Here is a 20,025-nt window from a genome sequence, read left to right on the forward strand (position 1 = left end):
CTAAAAACCTATAAATGCAGCAGCGCATACTCGTACCTGAGATTGTGTGGACATAATTACTAAACATTGAATTATTTTCTATTTTTAACAAAAGGAACCATAAAACTGGCTTGCGCGTTTAATCGCTCCACTCATATTCTGGGATGATGAGCTTTATATGAGATATAATTATCATTTCTGTTTTTGTTGGTACCGTCAAGGCTAAGCGAAAAGCTTGCGCAGATGGTGGTTTGTGATGCTGCGTTTCTTGAGCATGCGCACTATTGCTGGCGAACAAAAAAAAGTGAATTGGCGGCAATTGAATAAATGCCTACCTGGAACCGGTTGACTTGCAATAAAAAAGGAAAGTGCTTTATTTTCACTCTTGTGTTGACGCCGTTGTTTGTTATGGGAGTAATCTTATTTTAAAAATGAATTGTTTTATTTAACTGATAATTAAGGCATGATTATAAAGAATTTCTGAATTACAACAATGAATATTTTTCACACCAAAGGTAATAAATAATCTTGCCTACTGTAACCTTTATTGAAATCACACTTAAAGATTGTTTATTTTATGATTAGAACTAAATTAAAAGCACAAGCAACTGCATAAAATTAATAAATATATTAATACGTTATTGTTGGCGTTTTGGGGAACAGTAGAGAAAGCGGGTCGAAACGTGACGGACGTTTTCGACCTTGAATGGTACTGGAGGTGTTTTGTAGTATTCCCAGTGCCATCTAGTTTTGAGCAGTTCCGCGTAGGTGGAGCGAGGTCGCAGTACATTCAGCCCAGGTGGCTGGTGTGCGGGAGACTGAAGAAACCCTGACTGATCCACCATGTTTTTCTGATCTAGCCTTTATGGAAAGGGAGAGGGAGGGGTCACTAGTTAACTTACACAAGAGCATGGAAGATATTTTCAGTTATGCAGGCCCACTTGGGGGCTTTTTATTTCCAGAGCCCCCTTGGTCCCCTAGGATTTACGTCCATTCTTAACTTCAATAGAATAACACTCACATCTGTCCAAGTGCCAAGTCGTTTATTTATTGCAGCTAGAGAGCGCTGATAAGTGTCAATACAATCGTTCACTATGTAATAACTGGAAATTTACACTTTGGCATGGTTGGTCCAAAACATCACTGCCACATGTGTGATCAGGCTAACTAACCAAAAAACGTAGTCCGGAGAAGGCCAATGCTAAACACGGATCTCTCGCGGTTCATGCAGCTTCGTGAGTGTACGTACATATAGGGGGAGGAAACAGGTCCCCAATAGAAATGGCTAAGAATCTCAGGGACACTGGCAAAAGAGGTTTAAGATATGAACACGTGGTCTACAGAGTCTAACAATCAATAATGATGTAAGTAAAATGAAGGGCCTCCCGGGACTAGTGTCCGCTCCTAGCCACCGTCCGGATCAGACTGACTGTTAGAAACACATGGAACCACCCCTTCACGGCTGGGGACAATAAGTAATGTCACCGAACCCTTGATTTAAAAACCAACTTTGATGTAAGAAATAAACAAAAAGGAATTGCTATCCAGGTGTTTACTCTGTGCTATTTGGTTCTGTTTTATTATTTATCTTTGTGCACATTCCAGTGCAGGCATGCTCTCCCTCCTTACTGGCAAGTCTGGTCCTGGGCATCGAAGACTGGCCAGGGCAGGACAGCGTCATGTGAGATATATTTCATCATACTCATTGTTACACAACATAACAGTTGCCAATATAAATTTTTAACTAGGATTAGCGTAGTCACTACAACATAAAAAATATACTTTTTAACTGTATAATAAAATTTAAGTAAATATATATATATGAATAATATTAAATGTATAATTTAGACCTAATATGAATACATAATCTAAATCATAACATTATATTGCATTAGTAAATAAATACATTTTATTGGTCCCATAATGTGCATTGAAAGGATTAACTATGTAACTGATGTGGATCTAAAAGAAAATGTCCTGGTTTCGCATTCCCAGTTGGCCGCAAGGCTTGTAAATGGCAAGTTCTCAAAAGTGTGTACGTCTCATGTGCAGGCAACACACAATGTCTCTTCTGCACCCACCTCTTCCCCTCACTCCCTCTGAAACCTTGGCCATGTTCTCCGCTCAGATTGGTGGCCACTAGAGCCCTGCGTGGGCCGGGTGTGCCTGCAGAAGTCCGTCGCACGCCTGACAGGCCAGGTCGGATGGACCGACATTCACAGCCCGGCCTGAGCGGGCCAGTGCACGCTATACGGACCGTACAGTCCTCTCTCAGACCGACCCGACCCAGGCCACCCTGTGAATTCACCTCAGACTTGGCAGATCATCAACTTGTGCAGGGTCCCATTTAGATCTAGTTCTTTCCTTGGTTAAATGTGTTATCCAATGGTTATCTGAATATTTATATCAGAAGCGCTTACTGAAAAACTTACATGGATAAAAATCCTCATGAGAAAATTCTGCACTTAACTATTGTAAACTCATTTATCATCGGTAGTCCTAGCCATTAAAACCAATAGCGTAGTTTTGAAGCAGTTTGTGAGATATTGCAGGTAGACATTATGCTTAAAAGTTGTTTTTGGTTTAAAAGCAGTACTAAGCAATGCATGGTTTCAGAAGGGATTCTCTTCAAATTTCAACTTTTTTTTTCAAATTTTTTTTTTTTGTTGCTAATGTTGAAAATTAGTACACTAAGTACTCAGAGGGGTGGGCTGGGGAGGAGTTTATTTCAAGCATTTCACTCTAAAGTAAACCTTGAAAAGTATATTTAATAGACTTTATGCACAAATACACAAGGGTCAATGTAGTTTAATATGGTCTAAGAATAAAATAAGTAGAAAGTGAAGCATAGTGCGAGAGATTTAAGCTTTATAATTCAAGTAATTAACCAGATATAAATATTTCTTACTGACCTGTTTTTAAATATCAGTAAGCTTCTATTTTTTTTTTTTTTTTTTCATAAATTTAAAAGAGATTGTTAAAGCCTTATAAACATTGCAGCAACTTGCCTGCAAATTCATTTGTTGCGCACAAACTCGCTTAATGTACTCACACTGACCCCCCCCCCCCCCCCCTTTTCACTCCATTTTTACATTCGTAAAAATTTCAACTTCTCTACTCATTAATAAACGTATAATGTAGTACGTATTCTAAATTCTTCATTTATCTGGCAATGCCCCATGCCCCTGCAGTTTGTACGCAGGTCGTTAAGTCAGAAATTCACAGTTCTTAGTTGTCGTTAGCGAGAGGTGACTGTTTGACTGTGACGCAGGGTGGCCGCTCGCGTCCCAGTGGCGCCACACGCACGCACAGTCGCACCTGCGACAGGTGCTGGCGCAGGAGCTCTGCAAGATACGAGAAGCGGGGACGTGGAAAGAGGAGCGAGTCATCACTTCCATGCAAGGGGTCGACATAAACGTCCAAGGATCACATAAAAAGCTGCTCAATTTTTGTGCCAACAACTACCTTGGTCTGTCAGTAAGTTCAGGTTTAAAAGTTTTAATTTTAAAAAATGTAACTTATCCTGCAAGTGAGTTTTCTTGACACCACGACTTCATTTCACTGATGGCGGCTCGTAAGATCTTTCTGTTGACGGGTGGAAATTTGATTTTGACAATAAATATTGTATTTAATGTGGAAGGTTTTTAATTTAGCATTCTATGATTCAACGCAGTCGCAATCAAATGTTTTCAGGTGGATTCTGGCGGTTAATCTGGACCATCAGGTCGCACTACAGCAGTGCCTGCGTTTTGACGTGATAACTTCCATTTCAGTGATGGTTGGTCGAATTTTCTTGTGTGACAAAATACGGTCAGATTTGAATCACTAATAACTATGACGCTAATGATCCGCCAACAATGGTTGAGCCCATAACAGATAGATCATGTCTGTACGTGATTTGTCTCGCAGTATTTGTTTTGCCTGTGACATCATGGTACCAGCATAGGCACATGCCCGTGATTGTTATGAATCAACTTTGGGTCAAGTTATAAATTGGTGTAGCATGGGAATGCATTTAGCTAGGACATTGATTCGGGTGTCATTGTGAAGAGCTTGTGGAGCACTGCTAGGATCCAAAAAGAGACAATAAGAATATTCGCCAGAATATAAGTGAAAATCAGTATTAAATTGATAATTACAAAATAATTATAGTCTCACATTACTTGTAAATATGCTCGGAATTATAGAAAACGCAATCAGAGGAAAGTTCTCTTCAAAAGTAATTCAAAAAGCTTAAAAAGTCTAGTGCCAAGTGAATGTGAGAGCTACAGCAGTGTTGAAAAGGAAATGGAAAAAAAATAAGGCGCATAGCTGGTCCATTGGGCATACAGTGGCCAGTGATAGTCCAAATGTCTTCAAATCATGTAACCATTGTATTAAAGAGATAATTAAATTACATATTCTTACGAAACACATTTTCTGATTTTATCCCGACTTTTTCACGAAGAATCTACAGGGTTGGCCCAAACTGTGCCTTTTTTTTTTTTTTTTCTCTCCCAGTTTGTCAACGCTGTCAGTTTTCATTTCAGTACATAATTTCTTTTTTTTTTCTAGAAAATTACATTTCACAATTTCACATCTGGTATTCTCATTAAAACTCTATTGCAGTTAGATAATATGACTTGGGCGTGGTCCCCAACATGCCAGATTAAAGACCTTGCCTGTGAACTGTGAAAAGTTATATTTTGTGTTACCAGCTAACCCAGATACAGAGCAACATAGATAACTGTTTTCTAACTCTAGCAATGGACTACAAATTTTTTGGTTAGCATGAATTAGATTTATGCTCTGGTATGTAATTTCAAGACCTACAATAAAATATTTTTAAAATATCATGCAGATATCAAAATAAATCATCCTAGCTAATATTAAGAAAATTTGGGATAAAGAAACAATGTAGCTTGATCTCTATAAAAGATTATATTAATAGATTATTATTGTACATTTAGTCATGTAAGTTGAGTTGAAGTAAAAATTATGTTTTCCAGAGCCATCCACGAATTATAAAAGCAGCTGAAGAAGCGCTCAGAAAGTACGGTGCTGGGTTAAGTTCAGTCCGCTTCATTTGCGGAACACAAAATCTTCACAAGGTCAGATTATAAAAGTTATTTTTTTCTATCACAGATTTTTAACTATCAGCAAAATATTCATTTTCTTTGGTCATTGGTATCACAATGATTGACATATCCAGATACTGAATTGAAACCATTAAAATTTTTATAAGTTATTGATATCTTTAACCACACTAGTTCTAATTTACAAAATTTCAAAAATGAAAAATGGTTTCAAACACAGCTAACTATTTGCTCAATATTATTCCTAGCCATACCTGAGATCTGTTAAGGAAATTTACTTTTCAGGAACTTGAACAAAAAATTGCTAAATTTCATAATCGTGAAGATGCAATCTTATATCCAAGCTGTTTTGATGCAAATGCTGGCTTGTTCGAAGCTCTAATCACTAAAGAAGATGCAGTCATATCAGATGAGCTGAACCATGCTTCAATTATTGACGGTATTAGATTGTGCAAAGGAAAGAAACTTCGTTACAAGCATCGAGATATGACAGGTACAGCTATGCTTCAGTAAACATACCTATACTTCATTAAACTTTTGCATTAAAATATTGTCTCAAAAGGGCTGTTTGTCTATTGTAGCTGTCATACATATTTTGTAAGTGAAAACTTTTAATATGATTATGTGTTTATTTATAATTGTTTATTATTGTGATTTAGAATTTATGTAAAATAATTAAATTAAAATAAGTAAGAAGACCTATTCCATTTAGGACTACTTAAAAAAATATTCAAATATTGTATGAGAAAAAATAATAAATACTCAGTTTTGGTAATTGTTTCTTCAATTTTTAATGTTAGCCTTTTTTAGCAGCATAAATATTGCATATATTTATAGGTTTATTTAAAGTAATGTCATAAGTAAACCATGCACTTAATTCGCTAGCATAATGCAATATCATTAGTAAGATTTAAAAAAAATATCTGCACCTTCCAAAAACATACCGGTACACATCTCAGTAAACGATATTTCACCGTTTAGGTTCTATACCGTAAAACGGGGTGAATTGCAACAGGAGTGTGAATTGCAACAAAACATCGGAGTGTAATAATATCCTTCATGACGAAAAAACATATATCTTATGTGGTTTCTCGAATTCATTTTCATAATATACATAAAACAGGGTACCTAAAAAAATAATTTCCAATATGGCACCCGAATATTCCTTGGCGTGGCATTAACAGAATAAATAAGTAAAAATATATTACTTTTCAAAGAGGAAATAACTTTATCTAGAAAAATATATTCCTCGTGTTAAGTTATATATTCAATGGTAAAAAATTATTCTTAGTGGTATCTTGTCATGATATTTAACTTAGGGAAACAACGTTGGAGGCTATTTAAATAGTTGAGAATTTTTTTCTGTAAAGTTAATCAAGCTGTCTAAAAGTGGGGTGAATTGCAACAGCTGTTTGTTGTGTGTGTTTGGCTAGAGGTTATGTCACAGGGTATACAATGTTAGTAATTTGATGTGTATTGACATCATAACAATAGTAAATCAGTGTAACTCGTTTCTCTAGTGTAATTATTGTTAAAATGCCGCGCGTTTATATTCGTGATTCATGCAGCAGACAATATAGAAAACATTCACAGGAAGTGTTGCAATGTGCAATGAGTGACATTGAAAAAGGCCTAGTATGCAGTGTCAGGAAAGCTGCTTTGAAATACAACCTTGACCATACAGTGCTTTCGCGATTCATAAAAAAGAAGAAAAAAGGTGAGACAATACGACAGATTGGAGGACAACAGGTTTTACCTCCTGAAGTGGAGACCCTTATTGTCGACAGGTTAGTACAGGTGAGCGAGTGGGGTTATCCAATGGATGGCTATGATTTACGAATGATAGTAAAACATTATTTAGACAAAAGTGGTCGTCGTGTGAGCAAGTTTGCAAACAACATGCCTGGGAAAGAATTTGCTAGGTTATTTTTGAAACGACATAAGGGTAGACTTTCAGAGCGCATGTGTCAGAACATCAAACGCAGCAGGGCAGGCGTTTCCTATGATGAATTGAAGCTGTATTTTTCCCATCTTGATATATCACTATGTGATGTTCCACCATCCCACATCATAAATTATGATGAATCTAACCTACAAGATGACCCTGGTAGAAAGAAAATCATCGCAAAACGAGGAATTAAATATCCAGAACGTGTTGTCAATCACAGCAAATCTGCAACATCTGTCATGTTTGCAGCAGCAGGTAATGGTGATGGCCTACCACCCTATGTTGTTTACAAGGCACAACATTTATATGAGTCTTGGACAGTAGGTGGACCAAAAGGAGCACGTTACAACAGAACCATCTCTGGCTGGTTTGATGCCTCTTGCTTTGAGGATTGGGTGTCGGAAATTGCAATAAAATATTGTAACAAATTAGGACCTGGGAAAAAAGTCCTAATAGGGGACAATTTGTCATCACATCTCTCTCTTGACACCATTCAGAAATGTACCGAACATGATATTTCATTTGTCTTTCTTCCAGCCAATTCAACTCACTTGACACAACCTTTAGATGTGGCATGTTTTAGACCACTGAAGATGGCTTGGCGTACAATACTAACAGAATGGAAAAAAGGTCCAGGTAGGAAGGAATCATCAGTTCCAAAAACCACTTTTCCACATCTGTTGAAAACACTGATGTCCAAGATCGAACCTAACCAGAAGAAGAATGTAGTATCAGGCTTCAGGAAATGTGGAATTATTCCGATAGATGCTGAGGCAGTTCTTTCTCGTTTGCCTAACCACAGTCTACATTCTAGAGAAACCAATGGTGCTGTTGTTGATGACGTTGTAGTAAACATATTGCAGTCAATGCGGTACAATGACCTACCAAAACAACGTCAACAAAGGAAAAAAGTTCAAGTCGTGCCAGGTCGAAGTGTCAAAGGAATGGATTTTTGTGGTGATTCGGAAGAAACTGATGATCCCGAGGAGTGTGTTGTGCGTGATATATCAGAACCAATCACTGATAGAATAGAAGAGTTGATATCGGAGTCACCATCCACATCCCTAGAGACATTGGCACAACCTCACGTGATGCGAAATGGCAAGACATTTAAAAATGTTTCTAGTGTACAGATTGATTGTGTGAAAGAAGGAGACTGGTTGCTAGTACAATTTCTTAGCCAGTTTTATATTGGTGTGGTGCAAAAATCACCAGAACAAAAAGATGGCATGTTTCAGGGGAGTTTTTTGAGAGAGAAAAAAGTTCATTCTAAAGATCTCATTGGTGGTGGTCTTTTTGTGTACCCTCTAGTCTTAGATATTTGTGCATTTTCTTTTTCTCAAATTATAGGCAGAGTGAAACCTCCTTCTGTCTTAAGAAGAGGAGTGTTGAAATTTTCAACATCATCAGAAAAGTGGAATCAATAAGATGTGGCTTGAAATCTGTGTTAATTTAGATCACAAAATTTGCAGCTATATATAAATGTAAACAAGTGCAATGCGCATTTATTTTGAAATAATATGTTAACTTGTGTAAATTAGGCCCTAATGTTTTGCTTTTTTTTTTAATTCTCTTAAGTTTTAATGATGGTAATGACTTGAAAATAATTTAATAAAAATCTATTCATGAATGTACTGTTGCATTTCACCCTTCCAGATGTCTTACTAGCAACATTCATAACAAAAACACTGTTGTTGCAATTCACCCCATTCGGGAGGTGAATTGCAACAGCAAAAAATTTATTAATTTATAATACTAATAATTTTAATTGCCGCATATACATTATAGATTTAGAAACTACCACCCAAGATAAGACTATAAAAAATATATATGTTGGCAACATCATTATATACCAATGAACTTTGAGATTACAAAGTTTAAAATTGTTGCTATTCACCCCGTTTTACGGTACATGTATTTCATACATTTCCTGCTAAAGAAAACAGCTCCCAGATCAGTTTTCTGTGCATAGTTTTAAGGGTTTTCTTACAAACTTTCTCTTTTTTTTTTTTTTTTTTTTTTTATTTGAGCAGACTTGGAACTAAGACTCCGAGAAGCGGACGGCTGTCGGATGAAGGTGGTCGTGACGGACGGTGTCTTCTCCATGGACGGCAACGTCGCCCCGCTGCCAGACATACGCAAGCTGGCCGATAAGTACGGTGCCCTCATGTTCATCGACGAAGCACACGCCACTGGCTTCTTTGGCAACACTGGAAGGTAATGTTGATACAGATATGTCAGCAGAAAAAATTTTCTGAGGACATTTTTCAGAAAAAATATAAGCACATTTTTCCTTAAACTTTTTTTTTTCATTACCAACATGGATTTACATATGTAATTTAAGATATGTTGTTACACTACGATAATAATGCAATCTTTCCATCCTGTAGTCCATATGCTTGTATTGTTTAGTATTTATATTACCTATATTACAAACATTTTATACCACTATTCAAATTTTACATTACTATAATATTATTACAGTATAAGTTACAAATTTTGAAGGTAAAAAGTATGCCTGTATGAATAGTACATTTGGTTCTTTCTTGCAGAACTAACATCTCTAAATTATGAAACTGTTCACATTTTTCAATCATTGCCAAGGAACTGCGCTAAGCATGAAAGGCTTCGATTGTGTTTTCTTTACCTTTGTTTGTCCATCATTTAAGTTTTTTTTAGAATTTGTAGAAATTGACATTTCTTTTGCATGACTATACGCAACACCAAAACTGAGTGGAAACAAAAGAGATATAGCGAGTAAATGGCACCAGTTTTGAACAAAGGTTTCAATTGGGCTAGTTTTATGACAAGCCAGCAGAAGGAGAAGACACATGCACAGTGGTAAGACACTGGACCTGCATTCCAGAGTACTCGGGTTGTAGTCTGGGTTTGTCTGTACTGGTTTTGGTTTTCCATGTTTTCCCAGAATCATTTCAGGGAAATGCTGGGATGGTTCCTCGGAACAGGCTGTGAGTAGGGATAAGAATATATGGTGAATTGCAATAAAACCAAAAATAACACTGAAAAGCATGTCAATACATAGTATAATATAACACCAAAATGCAAGTTAAATAATGAAATTAACCATTTAACCAAAAATTAATTCAAATCACGAAAAAAGGAATTATTTAATGTTTGAAATTCAAGGAATGTCATCATTTAGATACGAAGATGGTACCAAAGGACATATTTAACCCTTTCGGTAACACTTAGTGAATTCTTAAAATATACCTTAAAAAAAATTTTTATTGCAACTAAACTATTTTTTTTTTTTTTTTTTTTTAATTGTTTGTGTTTTTAGTAATACTATGTAATAATTACAATGTTTATGTATAATTATTTTATGATAATTAATAAAAGTAAAATAAACATTTATTTATTTCATTGCCATAAAATATGATATCCACTAGAAGTTAGATACACCATAACCCACACATTCTAGGTTTGCTCAACTTATATATCATTGAGACATAAATTGTCCACTTCAGTGGACGAATAGACTGAATCGGATAAGAAAAATAAATTTAATTTATTTCATCATGTATGTCTTGTTCAATCATTTTTAAACTATAAATACTGAACAATTTATTTTTACTATTCAGATTGTATCTGTATCTTATAGGGGCCATAAAAATTAGCATCGAGCAATTAATGCTAATTTTTTTTTGTTAATTTACACATCAGATACTTTTTAATTTTGCTAATATCCAACATAAATGCTATTTTAGCTCATTTTCTAAATAAATGTTTCTTTATTCAGCTACATTAATTAAAAATATCAGTAATTTGTCCAAAAAATAATAATAATGAAACATCCTTAAAAAAAATCACATAGCTGCTGTATATTTTTTGATAGTTATCAAAAATTTTGTACAAAATGTATTTATCACACAAAGAAACAACCCGGTTTTGTAGACTTTTTCAATGACCTGACTCACCTTATATTCTAGGACACATCCACAAGTTTAATTATATTATTTTAATATATGTCCATCACTTAAGACTTATCAGCACTTCAGTTAATAGGTACACAAACACAACATGTCCACAATCTTTGTCATAGATTTTATCACCTAACAAACAAAGGTGTGTGGTTGGCCAATAATAAGAACACCAAACAGGCTTAACAATCTTGCATTTAGTTTTAGCGGAAGAGTGGATTAAACCACAGCAGTACTACAATTCCTTGTTCTTTCAAATGTTACAATTGAACCATGTGGTGATTTTCTGGTAATTGTTCTGTACAATATCACCAGCATGATTCGTGATATTGCCATGTCTGTTATGCAGCCAAGTTACGTGTATCCTAAGTAACTTCAAAATATAAGCCCCACCTATTTAATCCAATTCATTTGTGTATTATTCTATTAATAAAACCTGTGAGTTAATGTTTGCTAGCATTATGCACTACCAATTGTTTTTTTTTTTTAAAAGAAAATAAGCATTTAATTTTTTTTTTATGATTTTGGCCTAGAAAGTCAAAAAAAAATTATTTATACAAAATATAATTTTTAATACGTTGAATTAAAAATGCTAATGCCACAATAATAAATGCTAATTTATAGCATAATATATGCTAATTTTATAATAAATAGATGCTAACTTTTCCAACCCCTTAAACATATTAAAAATTATTGTGAACTATCATTATTTCCATAGAAAGTTTGCACCAAAGTGCATACATCAGAAAAATGTCTTGTTTTGTTTCATTGTGTGTTTCTTATTGAATAGTTCTTAAACTATAAATGCTTGCCAGTTTAATTTTAATGGTTAGAAAATCTGTTTTTAGACAAACTTATTACAAATTATTTATTGTAATAATTCACTGTGCCAACATTACACTATTTTTGAGAAATAATTATTACAAACCAGAGTTTATAAAAATGGAAAAAAAAAAAAAACACTAAAATCATGTTTTTAAAATGAAATTGGGCTAAAAATAAAACCATAACATCGTGTCTCTAGACATGAGTGATTTCTTCGCCATACTCCCTGGCCTGTGTCGTGTGTTAACTAACATATCTGAGGCCCTTGTTGTAGAGATGTTAAACCCCAGTAACCAGTAGCTACAGTCCACACAATGTTTTGTTTCGGTTGATGCTGAAGGGGCACAGAGGAGTTCTTCAACATGACGGGCCGAGTGGACATCATCAACTCGACCCTGGGGAAGGCTCTGGGCGGAGCGTCGGGCGGTTACACCACGGGGCCCGCAGAACTAGTCCAGTTCCTGAGGCAGCGTGGGCGTCCGTACCTCTTCTCAAACGCCTTGCCCCCGCCCGTAGTGGCCGCTGGCATCGAGGTTGGTCTGTGCTCCTTACGCTCCCTTTAAACGTAACTTTGTCGACATGAAACAGTACATTATGAAATGATTACTTTCCTTGAGGCTAGGGAAATCAATAAACAGCCTATAATTTCTAAGAATGTGGATGGAGACTTCTAAAAAAAAAAAGATGGTGGTTTAATCTAGTTTCCATTTTCTGGTAACATAAACTGATGTCCCAGTGCTGTTATAATTCTCTAGAATTTGCTAGTAGTTCTTATTGAAGCCCGTAAAATGGTGTTGGTCAGTTCATAAAATGCAATTTTTTTTTTTTTCAAACTTGGGATTTTATTCTACAGTTTTGATTTCTTACTCTTTGGGATTAAAATGAAAAAGAGTGTGACTGGCCAATGTGTAAAACCACATGGCATAGATGTAAATTAATTTCTTAAAAAAAAATTCCTAAGGGTCAATTATTTAATGAAGCTGATAAAAGTATTTTTATTTGGTAAAGGTATTCAGAGCCCTAGAGCTGCAAGTACTGTGAAGCGCTACAAGAAGAATGTTAAGTATAATCATTATGATGACCTTTCTACAGTCCTGAATTTTGAACACCACCTAATATTCTCAAGTCCCATGACTTAAGTTATTATGGCTCAATATGCAGTTGACTAGCGCTCGATATTGAGCTGAAAAAAAAAAACACATGTGAACGTGACTGGCATACTCCATAATTGATGGATCAGTGAGTGGACTACCCTACTGTAACAACCATATACGTATAAGTGTAACTATAGGCCTGTACGAATATTCAAATTTTCAAATACGAATAATAATTTATTGTCATAATCAAAAACATGAACAATAAGTAAAATTGTTAACATGCAACAAGTTTTTAAAGTTTAGTTCACTACTGTTTGGCTAAACAGAAATGGGAAATTGGCGTGAACTATTCAAAATATGGAATATATGTGACATTTCAAACTTGACAACAAAATATATTTGTGTTCATTTCGTCACACGTACCAGTTTTGGGAAAGAATAAATAAATAAATGTCAACAACCATGGACTACAACACAACAAAACACGGACCCCCCATTGCAATGGCCATTAAAAGAAGGATAGCACATAGTTCACAGGGATGTAAGCCACAACCACAACCCAAACAGTTCCTAAGTTTATGGAAGTAAAAGGTTATGTTAGGTCAGTGTAGTTCTTTATTTTTTTCCAGGAGGGTAGGGCAGATAAGATTATCATAACTAAAATGAAAGGTTGGTTAGGTTAGCATTATTTAAAATTCTCTATGACCGTAAAATACATAAATCCTTGCAATATGGTGTTTTTTCATAAGCAATATGCAAACTTCAGAGAGCTTCAGAATTGTTCGTTTGTGGTTCTCATCGCTTTTGGAAACACTGCATTAAAAGAAATTCATATTTTTCATGAAATGGATTAGAATTCATGGTATTTTGCGGTTCACAAAAAATTTTTTGTATCAACACGTAGAGTAACAGGTTCTGGAAAAGAATGCAAATAGGAACTGAAATGTTGGTTGGTTAGGACGGTTAGGTTCACTGCATATAAAACCATAATATTTTTCTTTCAAACTTAAAATATTTTAACAAATTTTTTTTGTTTAATTATTGTTGCTGAAAACCTAACCAACCTTTCACTTTAGTATTATTTCTTTATTTGTATAATTTGCATAATTTACCAGAAGCCACTACACATTCACTTTTTCTTTTCCTATATATGTGTTACAGGTTGTGAAAAAATTAAGTGTAATTCTTAATCCTCATTTGTACAATTTCAATTCTATATTTGTATTAGAGAATAATTTCATCTTTGTATTCAATTCCAGCTAAAAAAAAAAAAAAAAATAGTAATTTATTGCCAAACTACCTAATGTGTAACAATTAGCAAGTGTTAAATGTTCTCATTATTACTAGGTTTTTTATTTGTGCTATATTTTTATGAATATCAGGTATATGGTCTCATGGTTAAGCTCAAATAAATAAACATAATTCATAGTTTACAGCAATAATTTTAATCCATGTTTGCTTCACCAAGATAAAGATAACTAGAATAAGAGCTTACATTAACAGTCAGTCCCTCAGCACAGACACTGATCAAAACATTGGTTTAGCATTGTTAATTTCCTTTGAATTCCTCCAGGCCCTGAACATCTTGATGAGCAGCTCGGAGCTGTTTGAGCGTGTGAGAGCCAACACTTCCCACTTCAGACAAAAGATGAGCCAGGCCGGCTTCACCGTGGCGGGGGAAAACCACCCCATCTGTCCGGTCATGCTGGGGGATGCTAGACTTGCCAATGTCTTTGCTGACAAAATGCTTGGTGAGTTAAGCGTTTTTAACACCTAAGCATGCTTAGATTCCTTGAGTCTAAAGACATTAGAAGTCAATGTGCTCCCATTTTGATTCCATAAAATATGAGAAATCTGAAGTGAAATTAAAGAATACAACAAGATGATTATTTATTATCTATAACTTTTTATTTTGTTCATACAGACCAGTTTTCCTTTATGTTTTAAAAGCAATACACCATTTTTTATCAATCAAATTATGACACCCTTTAAAAGCCTAAAACCCTTGATTGTCTGGAAGAAAAGACATGATGTAGACAGTTTGCAATCAGTCATATTTTTGCTGCAAAGCTGATACAGTTCTAATTTTATGGGGATATTATTAATTTTTTTGAAGTAGTAAACGTGTCACCGCTGCTAAAGTTACAAGGAGAAGCCAATTTACTAGCACTTACAGAAGCCTGATACAATATAATACTGCCACTGAAAGACTAGTAGTTGCAAGCATCACTAAGAAAAGACTGCTTGCTAATCACGTAATCAGTTAATTTTTTTTTTTTTGTTTTTGAAGTTATCCTATTTACCCGCGTATGGGTCACAGATCTTACATAATTTTTTTTTTTTGTTTAATAAATGTACTGCTATCAATATGCAAATTTTCCATTTTGGGTAAAAAAAAAATTAACATTGCACTGTTGTGGCTGACTATGTGCTTAAATAACTAGCCTGTGTTGGTTTTTAATAAATATGTCACGAGTAAATATAAATTGTTTAGTTTCAATAGCTCAGGAGTGCCTGTAGGGCTGGCGCTTAGCAAGGGGGAGAATCTAAACATAAACCAGCCAGAGAGGAAAGCGAAGGGGTAGAGGAGTGCGCATGCATAAAACTGCTGTAAAGAGAGTGCTTGTTATTATTGAAGAATGGTGGTCTTTTCTCTTTTGGGGGAGGCTGGGTAAAAAAAAAAATAGACAGGGGAAGGGAATTTCTTTTCCTTTGTATTTTTTTGTTATATAATGCAAGGAGGAGGGTGAGTTGGGGGGGGGGGGGAGAGAGAAATGCCATAAAATATGAGAGGGGAAGGATGCCATGTGGCAATAAGCTGAGACATGGACCATAAAGACTTCACTTGCATTCTACATGAGACAGATTTATGGTGCGTCTCATATTCCAGGGTGACTCTTATAGTGAAAAAGTTTTGTTTCTTTGCCCAAAATTATGGATGTGACCCATACAAACAAACGACACATCATTGAGTAAATACAGTATATGTACTTCTTTAGACATTTTATAAAAAATTAGTGAATTTTTATAATGCACACGCACCATGCAACATTTTCACGGGATTAAAAAAGGCTACATAAAAATAAAAATTATATGTGCTTTAAATCTTATACTTTAGTAACTGATATTGAAAACTGGTTCATATCATTAAAAACATTTATTTATTGTGAATATTAGTGATAGAAATTGTGTTTATAAACTTTTTCAAGTGTACTTATATTAATGAGGTTATGATCCTGTATTAATAATTTATTTGCATTATAAATAAAAAATTATTACATTAAAGGAAATTCATCTTTATTATTTTACTAAAATAAATAATAAATTTTATACATGTGCATGTGTTTATATTAATATTTAAATTTTTTATTTGTTTGATTTTATTCTTTACCGACCATTTTTATATAACTCCAGTCCTTTTATTAATTTATTTCTGTTAATTATTTGCATGCAAAATTAAAGCTAGTTTTTTATTATGCTAAATAAGTATAATTACTTATGTGCATACTTAACTATACAAACCCTTTTTTTTTTTTTTTTTTTTTAACTCTGTCAAAAAAGGCCATGTAACTAGTTGAAATATTTAAAATTCAGACATTTATTGTAATTTAATAACTTATAATTCAATTTCAACAACCACATTTTCACTTATGTACTGTTCTAAGAGGACTTAGTAATGCACTCATTAAATAAAATATTAGAGGTAGTGACAGCTTGCTGAGGAAAGTACTTACTATCCCCCCACCCACACCAGCAAACTCTCACCAGACACATACTGATAATTTAAAAAAAAAAAAAACTAAAATAAGTGCAGTGAGAGAAAAAAACTTCTCTAAATACTTCTTTCTCATGATTCTAAAATTCTTGTGTGCTATATAAAAGAGTAACACACTTACATATATAGATAAGTAGGTATTTTAAATGACTATATTTATCTGTTGTTTTTTCAGAGAAAGGAATATATGTGATAGGGTTCAGCTACCCAGTTGTTCCAGAGGGTAAAGCCAGGATCCGGGTTCAACTTTCAGCAGCTCATTCTAAAGAAGACATAGACAAAGCTGTTTCTGCATTTGTTGAAATAGGTCAACAGCTAAATGTGGTTGATTAATAACCAAATTATATCAAATCCTACATGAGTGCAAGTACGGTGTCAGTATTCCAAAATAATAGAAAAATTTTATTGAACATCAACGTCTTTTTAGTTATACTGTATTCATAGACTAGTACAATTTTTTTTTTCCATTAGTAAAAATTGTAATGATTTCATATGTAGTACTACTAAGTATGTACGTACAATTTTAAATCTTTTATAAAATATGTGATTAGAGTTGAAAGATTTTACACTTTTACATCTAAAAACATTTTCATGAACTAACTAAAATCTTATTGAATAAATTTATCAAAGGTTGTAATTAATTATTATTGCTGTTACTGAAAAAAACACATATCTTTCCAGTATTTTTTACTATGTACAGAAGTAATTTTCATTTCACAATTTAAATATTTTTAGTTTAATTTTCTTTACATTTTATTATTATTATTTCTCTAAAGAGAGAAACTTGTCCATACTTCGAAGCTCTGAAAGTTTTATGTTACAGTAAATTTTTTGTGTAAATTCTTTTCTCAGGTGTAAAGTTAGTTACTATGTATGTCACAATATTTAAATTTAGTACTAGAGAAATAACTTTTGTCTTGTATTATTATTAGTTAGATATTGTATGGTAGGGTTAGATTAGTTTTTAATTTCAATTCAACTAAAGTCCTTTTTCAGAAAAAGGAAAGTCTAAACAAAAAATCATTTGTTTATTGAATTTACACTTTCACAGCATTTTATTTCACACAAATAACATTTGTTCATGTCATGAAAAAAAAATGTTAAACTTTGTTTTTCAAAATGTACTATTTGAACTACTAAGTGTACACTGGCTTCATCTATATAAATCCACATAAATGTAAAACCACACAGTTCAACAAATCTATACACAATAATTTAACATTTAAAATGCAAATGGCAGATTTTGTAATTTTGATTGCAAAGGTATCAACAATAAAACAAGACCCAAGAAAAGATTATATGCACAACTAATAAAATACATATACATAATATTTACACAAAGAGTTTAAAATTTTCACATTTAAAAATTTGACAAACTGCACAAAACTGCATCATTGTATTGAAATTTTTCCAGCCAATGGTTGGTTGACTTTGGCTCAAATAAATACAGTTAACTAAGAATGACGTACAAATTTATTGGCATATTATCAACAAGAGTTGAGTCAGGTTTCTTTACTTACACTTTAGTGGGGGCTTCTATCTGTTAATTAAGAGTTCCTATGAATAGAGACAAGATTTTATGATTTTAATTTTAGTCCAATTTAATTTTTAGAATAGGAGATTTTTTTTTTTATAAAAGATGTTTTGTAATACTTACTTCACCAAAATAGGTAAAATTTATATGCTGTATTTTTTCCATAAAATACTTTGTAATAAATTAGTCTAAACTGGATACACTCAGAATATAAATTAATTAGCGAGCATTTATTCAATAAGAGCTGTATAATAAAAATTAAAAAAAAAATAATTTTTTTGTTCATGCTTTTTGGTACAATTTTTGTCTGGAAATGTCATTCCCTGAATTTCAATCACTGAAAGTTTCCTTTTTTAATTATTTGAATCAAGTTTTGGTTAAATGCAACTTAATACTTTGATATACCTTGGATTTCGGTAATATGCAGTGTTGTTTCAGTTTTATCACAATTCACCATATAATCTTGTCCCTAAATATGAAGTTTTGCACGCAGTATTTTAACAGAGAAAAGTATTGCTAGTAAATAAATACTTTGCTCCACAACGTACTAAATTTACTCCAATCTAAGATGCATCTCTCTTTTGAGTTTCTCTAAAAGAAAATGGGTTATCCACAAAAATAAGATGCCCTTCAATTTAAGTATAATGTTCATTTGTAACATGTGAATATTAACTATGATTCAGTAGTTCTTTTAATTAGTTTTGTAACCCTGCACCACTGCTCAACTGGTTTTGTGCACAAGCTTCTCTGGTTGACATTTCATTTACTTGGTTGCTCCAACCATAAGTGCAGATAGGTTTCCGTCTCGAATCTGTAATAAAATTTCTTTGATGTATCCCTGATGAAAATTTCAAATTTCCTTCCTAATTGTTTTTAAATAATTTACTTATTTTGCAATTTTTTTTAAAGACACCATCCCCTTAGCTGACCTAGTTCTCTCTCTACTTTCGTTTTTTTTTTAATTGAACCTTGCATATGCCGTTTTATAACGTGTAGGACTATGCACTAAAACACAATCTCAAACATACTATTACAGTCTGAGTGATAGAAGACTAGATCATGATATTTTCTCCTCATATTACTAACACTGGGAAAATTCCGTAACTTTTCCCGGAGTTCTAGTAAATTCCCTGACAAATTCCAACTTCCCTAACTTTCCAGAACGTGTACTATATGCTGTTCTTAGAATGTAAAGTGATTGGTGTCTTTCTGAAATGAACATGAGCCTTGCTTGTGATTATCAGCAGGTTACCTCAGTGTGACACATCTTGCTGGATTACCTGCTGAATTTATATTTACACAAATGCAGATCAGTTTGTCTGCAAATGAGGGAAGTTCATTAATATTGTAAGTTCCAACCCCAACACTCAATAAATAGGATCATTTTTAAGTGTAATTTATTCTGTAAATGTAACACCAATTTTTAAGACTTGCTCCATTTTAGAGCTCAAAGTGATAAAAATGTGCATCTTAAAATCAAGTAAATTCTGTACTGGACTTTGATGAGAATGATAGGCAAGAAGATCAAAGGTGGATGAGTACTGATAAATTTCTTGTCTCAAGTGCCTCCCCGTGTTGCACAATGATACATTATTGTGGAGCTATGAGAGACTAATGAAGTATTTGTCAAAATTGAGTGGCAGCGTTTGACATGACTCAACATTTGATACAGACAAGAAGAGGAATATGGATGTAAGACATTCATATATATTTTTATGAATGTCCACACCAGTAACAATAACATAGTGGAATGATTATAGAATCAAAGTGACTAGCTATTTAACTGTCAACCGACAGTGAAAAATTGGTTTAAATAAGGGGACAGTGTAAATGTAGAGAAACACATTATTT

General features: G+C 33.7%; 2 protein-coding genes across 4 annotated transcripts in view; one reads left to right on the forward strand and one right to left on the reverse strand.

Annotated features, from left to right (window-relative positions):
• Nucleotides 1-26: 26 nt before the first annotated feature.
• Nucleotides 27-18,101, forward strand: LOC134541881 (2-amino-3-ketobutyrate coenzyme A ligase, mitochondrial). Its single transcript, XM_063385596.1, has 8 exons — nt 27-494; nt 3,251-3,456; nt 4,968-5,069; nt 5,340-5,547; nt 9,036-9,219; nt 12,109-12,301; nt 14,439-14,616; nt 16,816-18,101. Exons 1-8 carry the CDS (start codon nt 473-475, stop codon nt 16,971-16,973), a joined length of 1,251 nt encoding a protein of 416 aa, XP_063241666.1. The 5' UTR covers nt 27-472; the 3' UTR covers nt 16,974-18,101.
• LOC134541880 (structural maintenance of chromosomes protein 6) overlaps nt 11,798-20,025 on the reverse strand; it is a 65,122-nt gene continuing 56,894 nt past the window's right edge. For all 3 annotated transcript variants that reach the window (XM_063385594.1, XM_063385590.1, XM_063385589.1), the window contains one exon: nt 11,798-12,337. In XM_063385594.1, coding sequence (XP_063241664.1) covers nt 12,328-12,337 — 10 coding nt within the window. In that variant the 3' untranslated portion in view covers nt 11,798-12,327. The remainder of the gene's footprint in view (nt 12,338-20,025) is intronic.

This window comes from Bacillus rossius (genome assembly GCF_032445375.1).
Source record: "Bacillus rossius redtenbacheri isolate Brsri chromosome 4 unlocalized genomic scaffold, Brsri_v3 Brsri_v3_scf4_2, whole genome shotgun sequence".
Lineage (NCBI taxonomy): Eukaryota > Metazoa > Arthropoda > Insecta > Phasmatodea > Bacillidae > Bacillus > Bacillus rossius.

What these genes read in the sequence shown, in the direction of transcription:
- LOC134541881 (XM_063385596.1), top strand. Translation starts at nt 473, where the DNA reads ATGAATATTTTTCACACCAAAG. An exon ending in ACAACTACCTTGGTCTGTCA is followed by an intron (nt 3,457 to 4,967) that starts GTAAGTTCAGGT and finishes TATGTTTTCCAG; the next exon opens with AGCCATCCACGAATTATAAA. An exon ending in GAACACAAAATCTTCACAAG is followed by an intron (nt 5,070 to 5,339) that starts GTCAGATTATAA and finishes TTTACTTTTCAG; the next exon opens with GAACTTGAACAAAAAATTGC.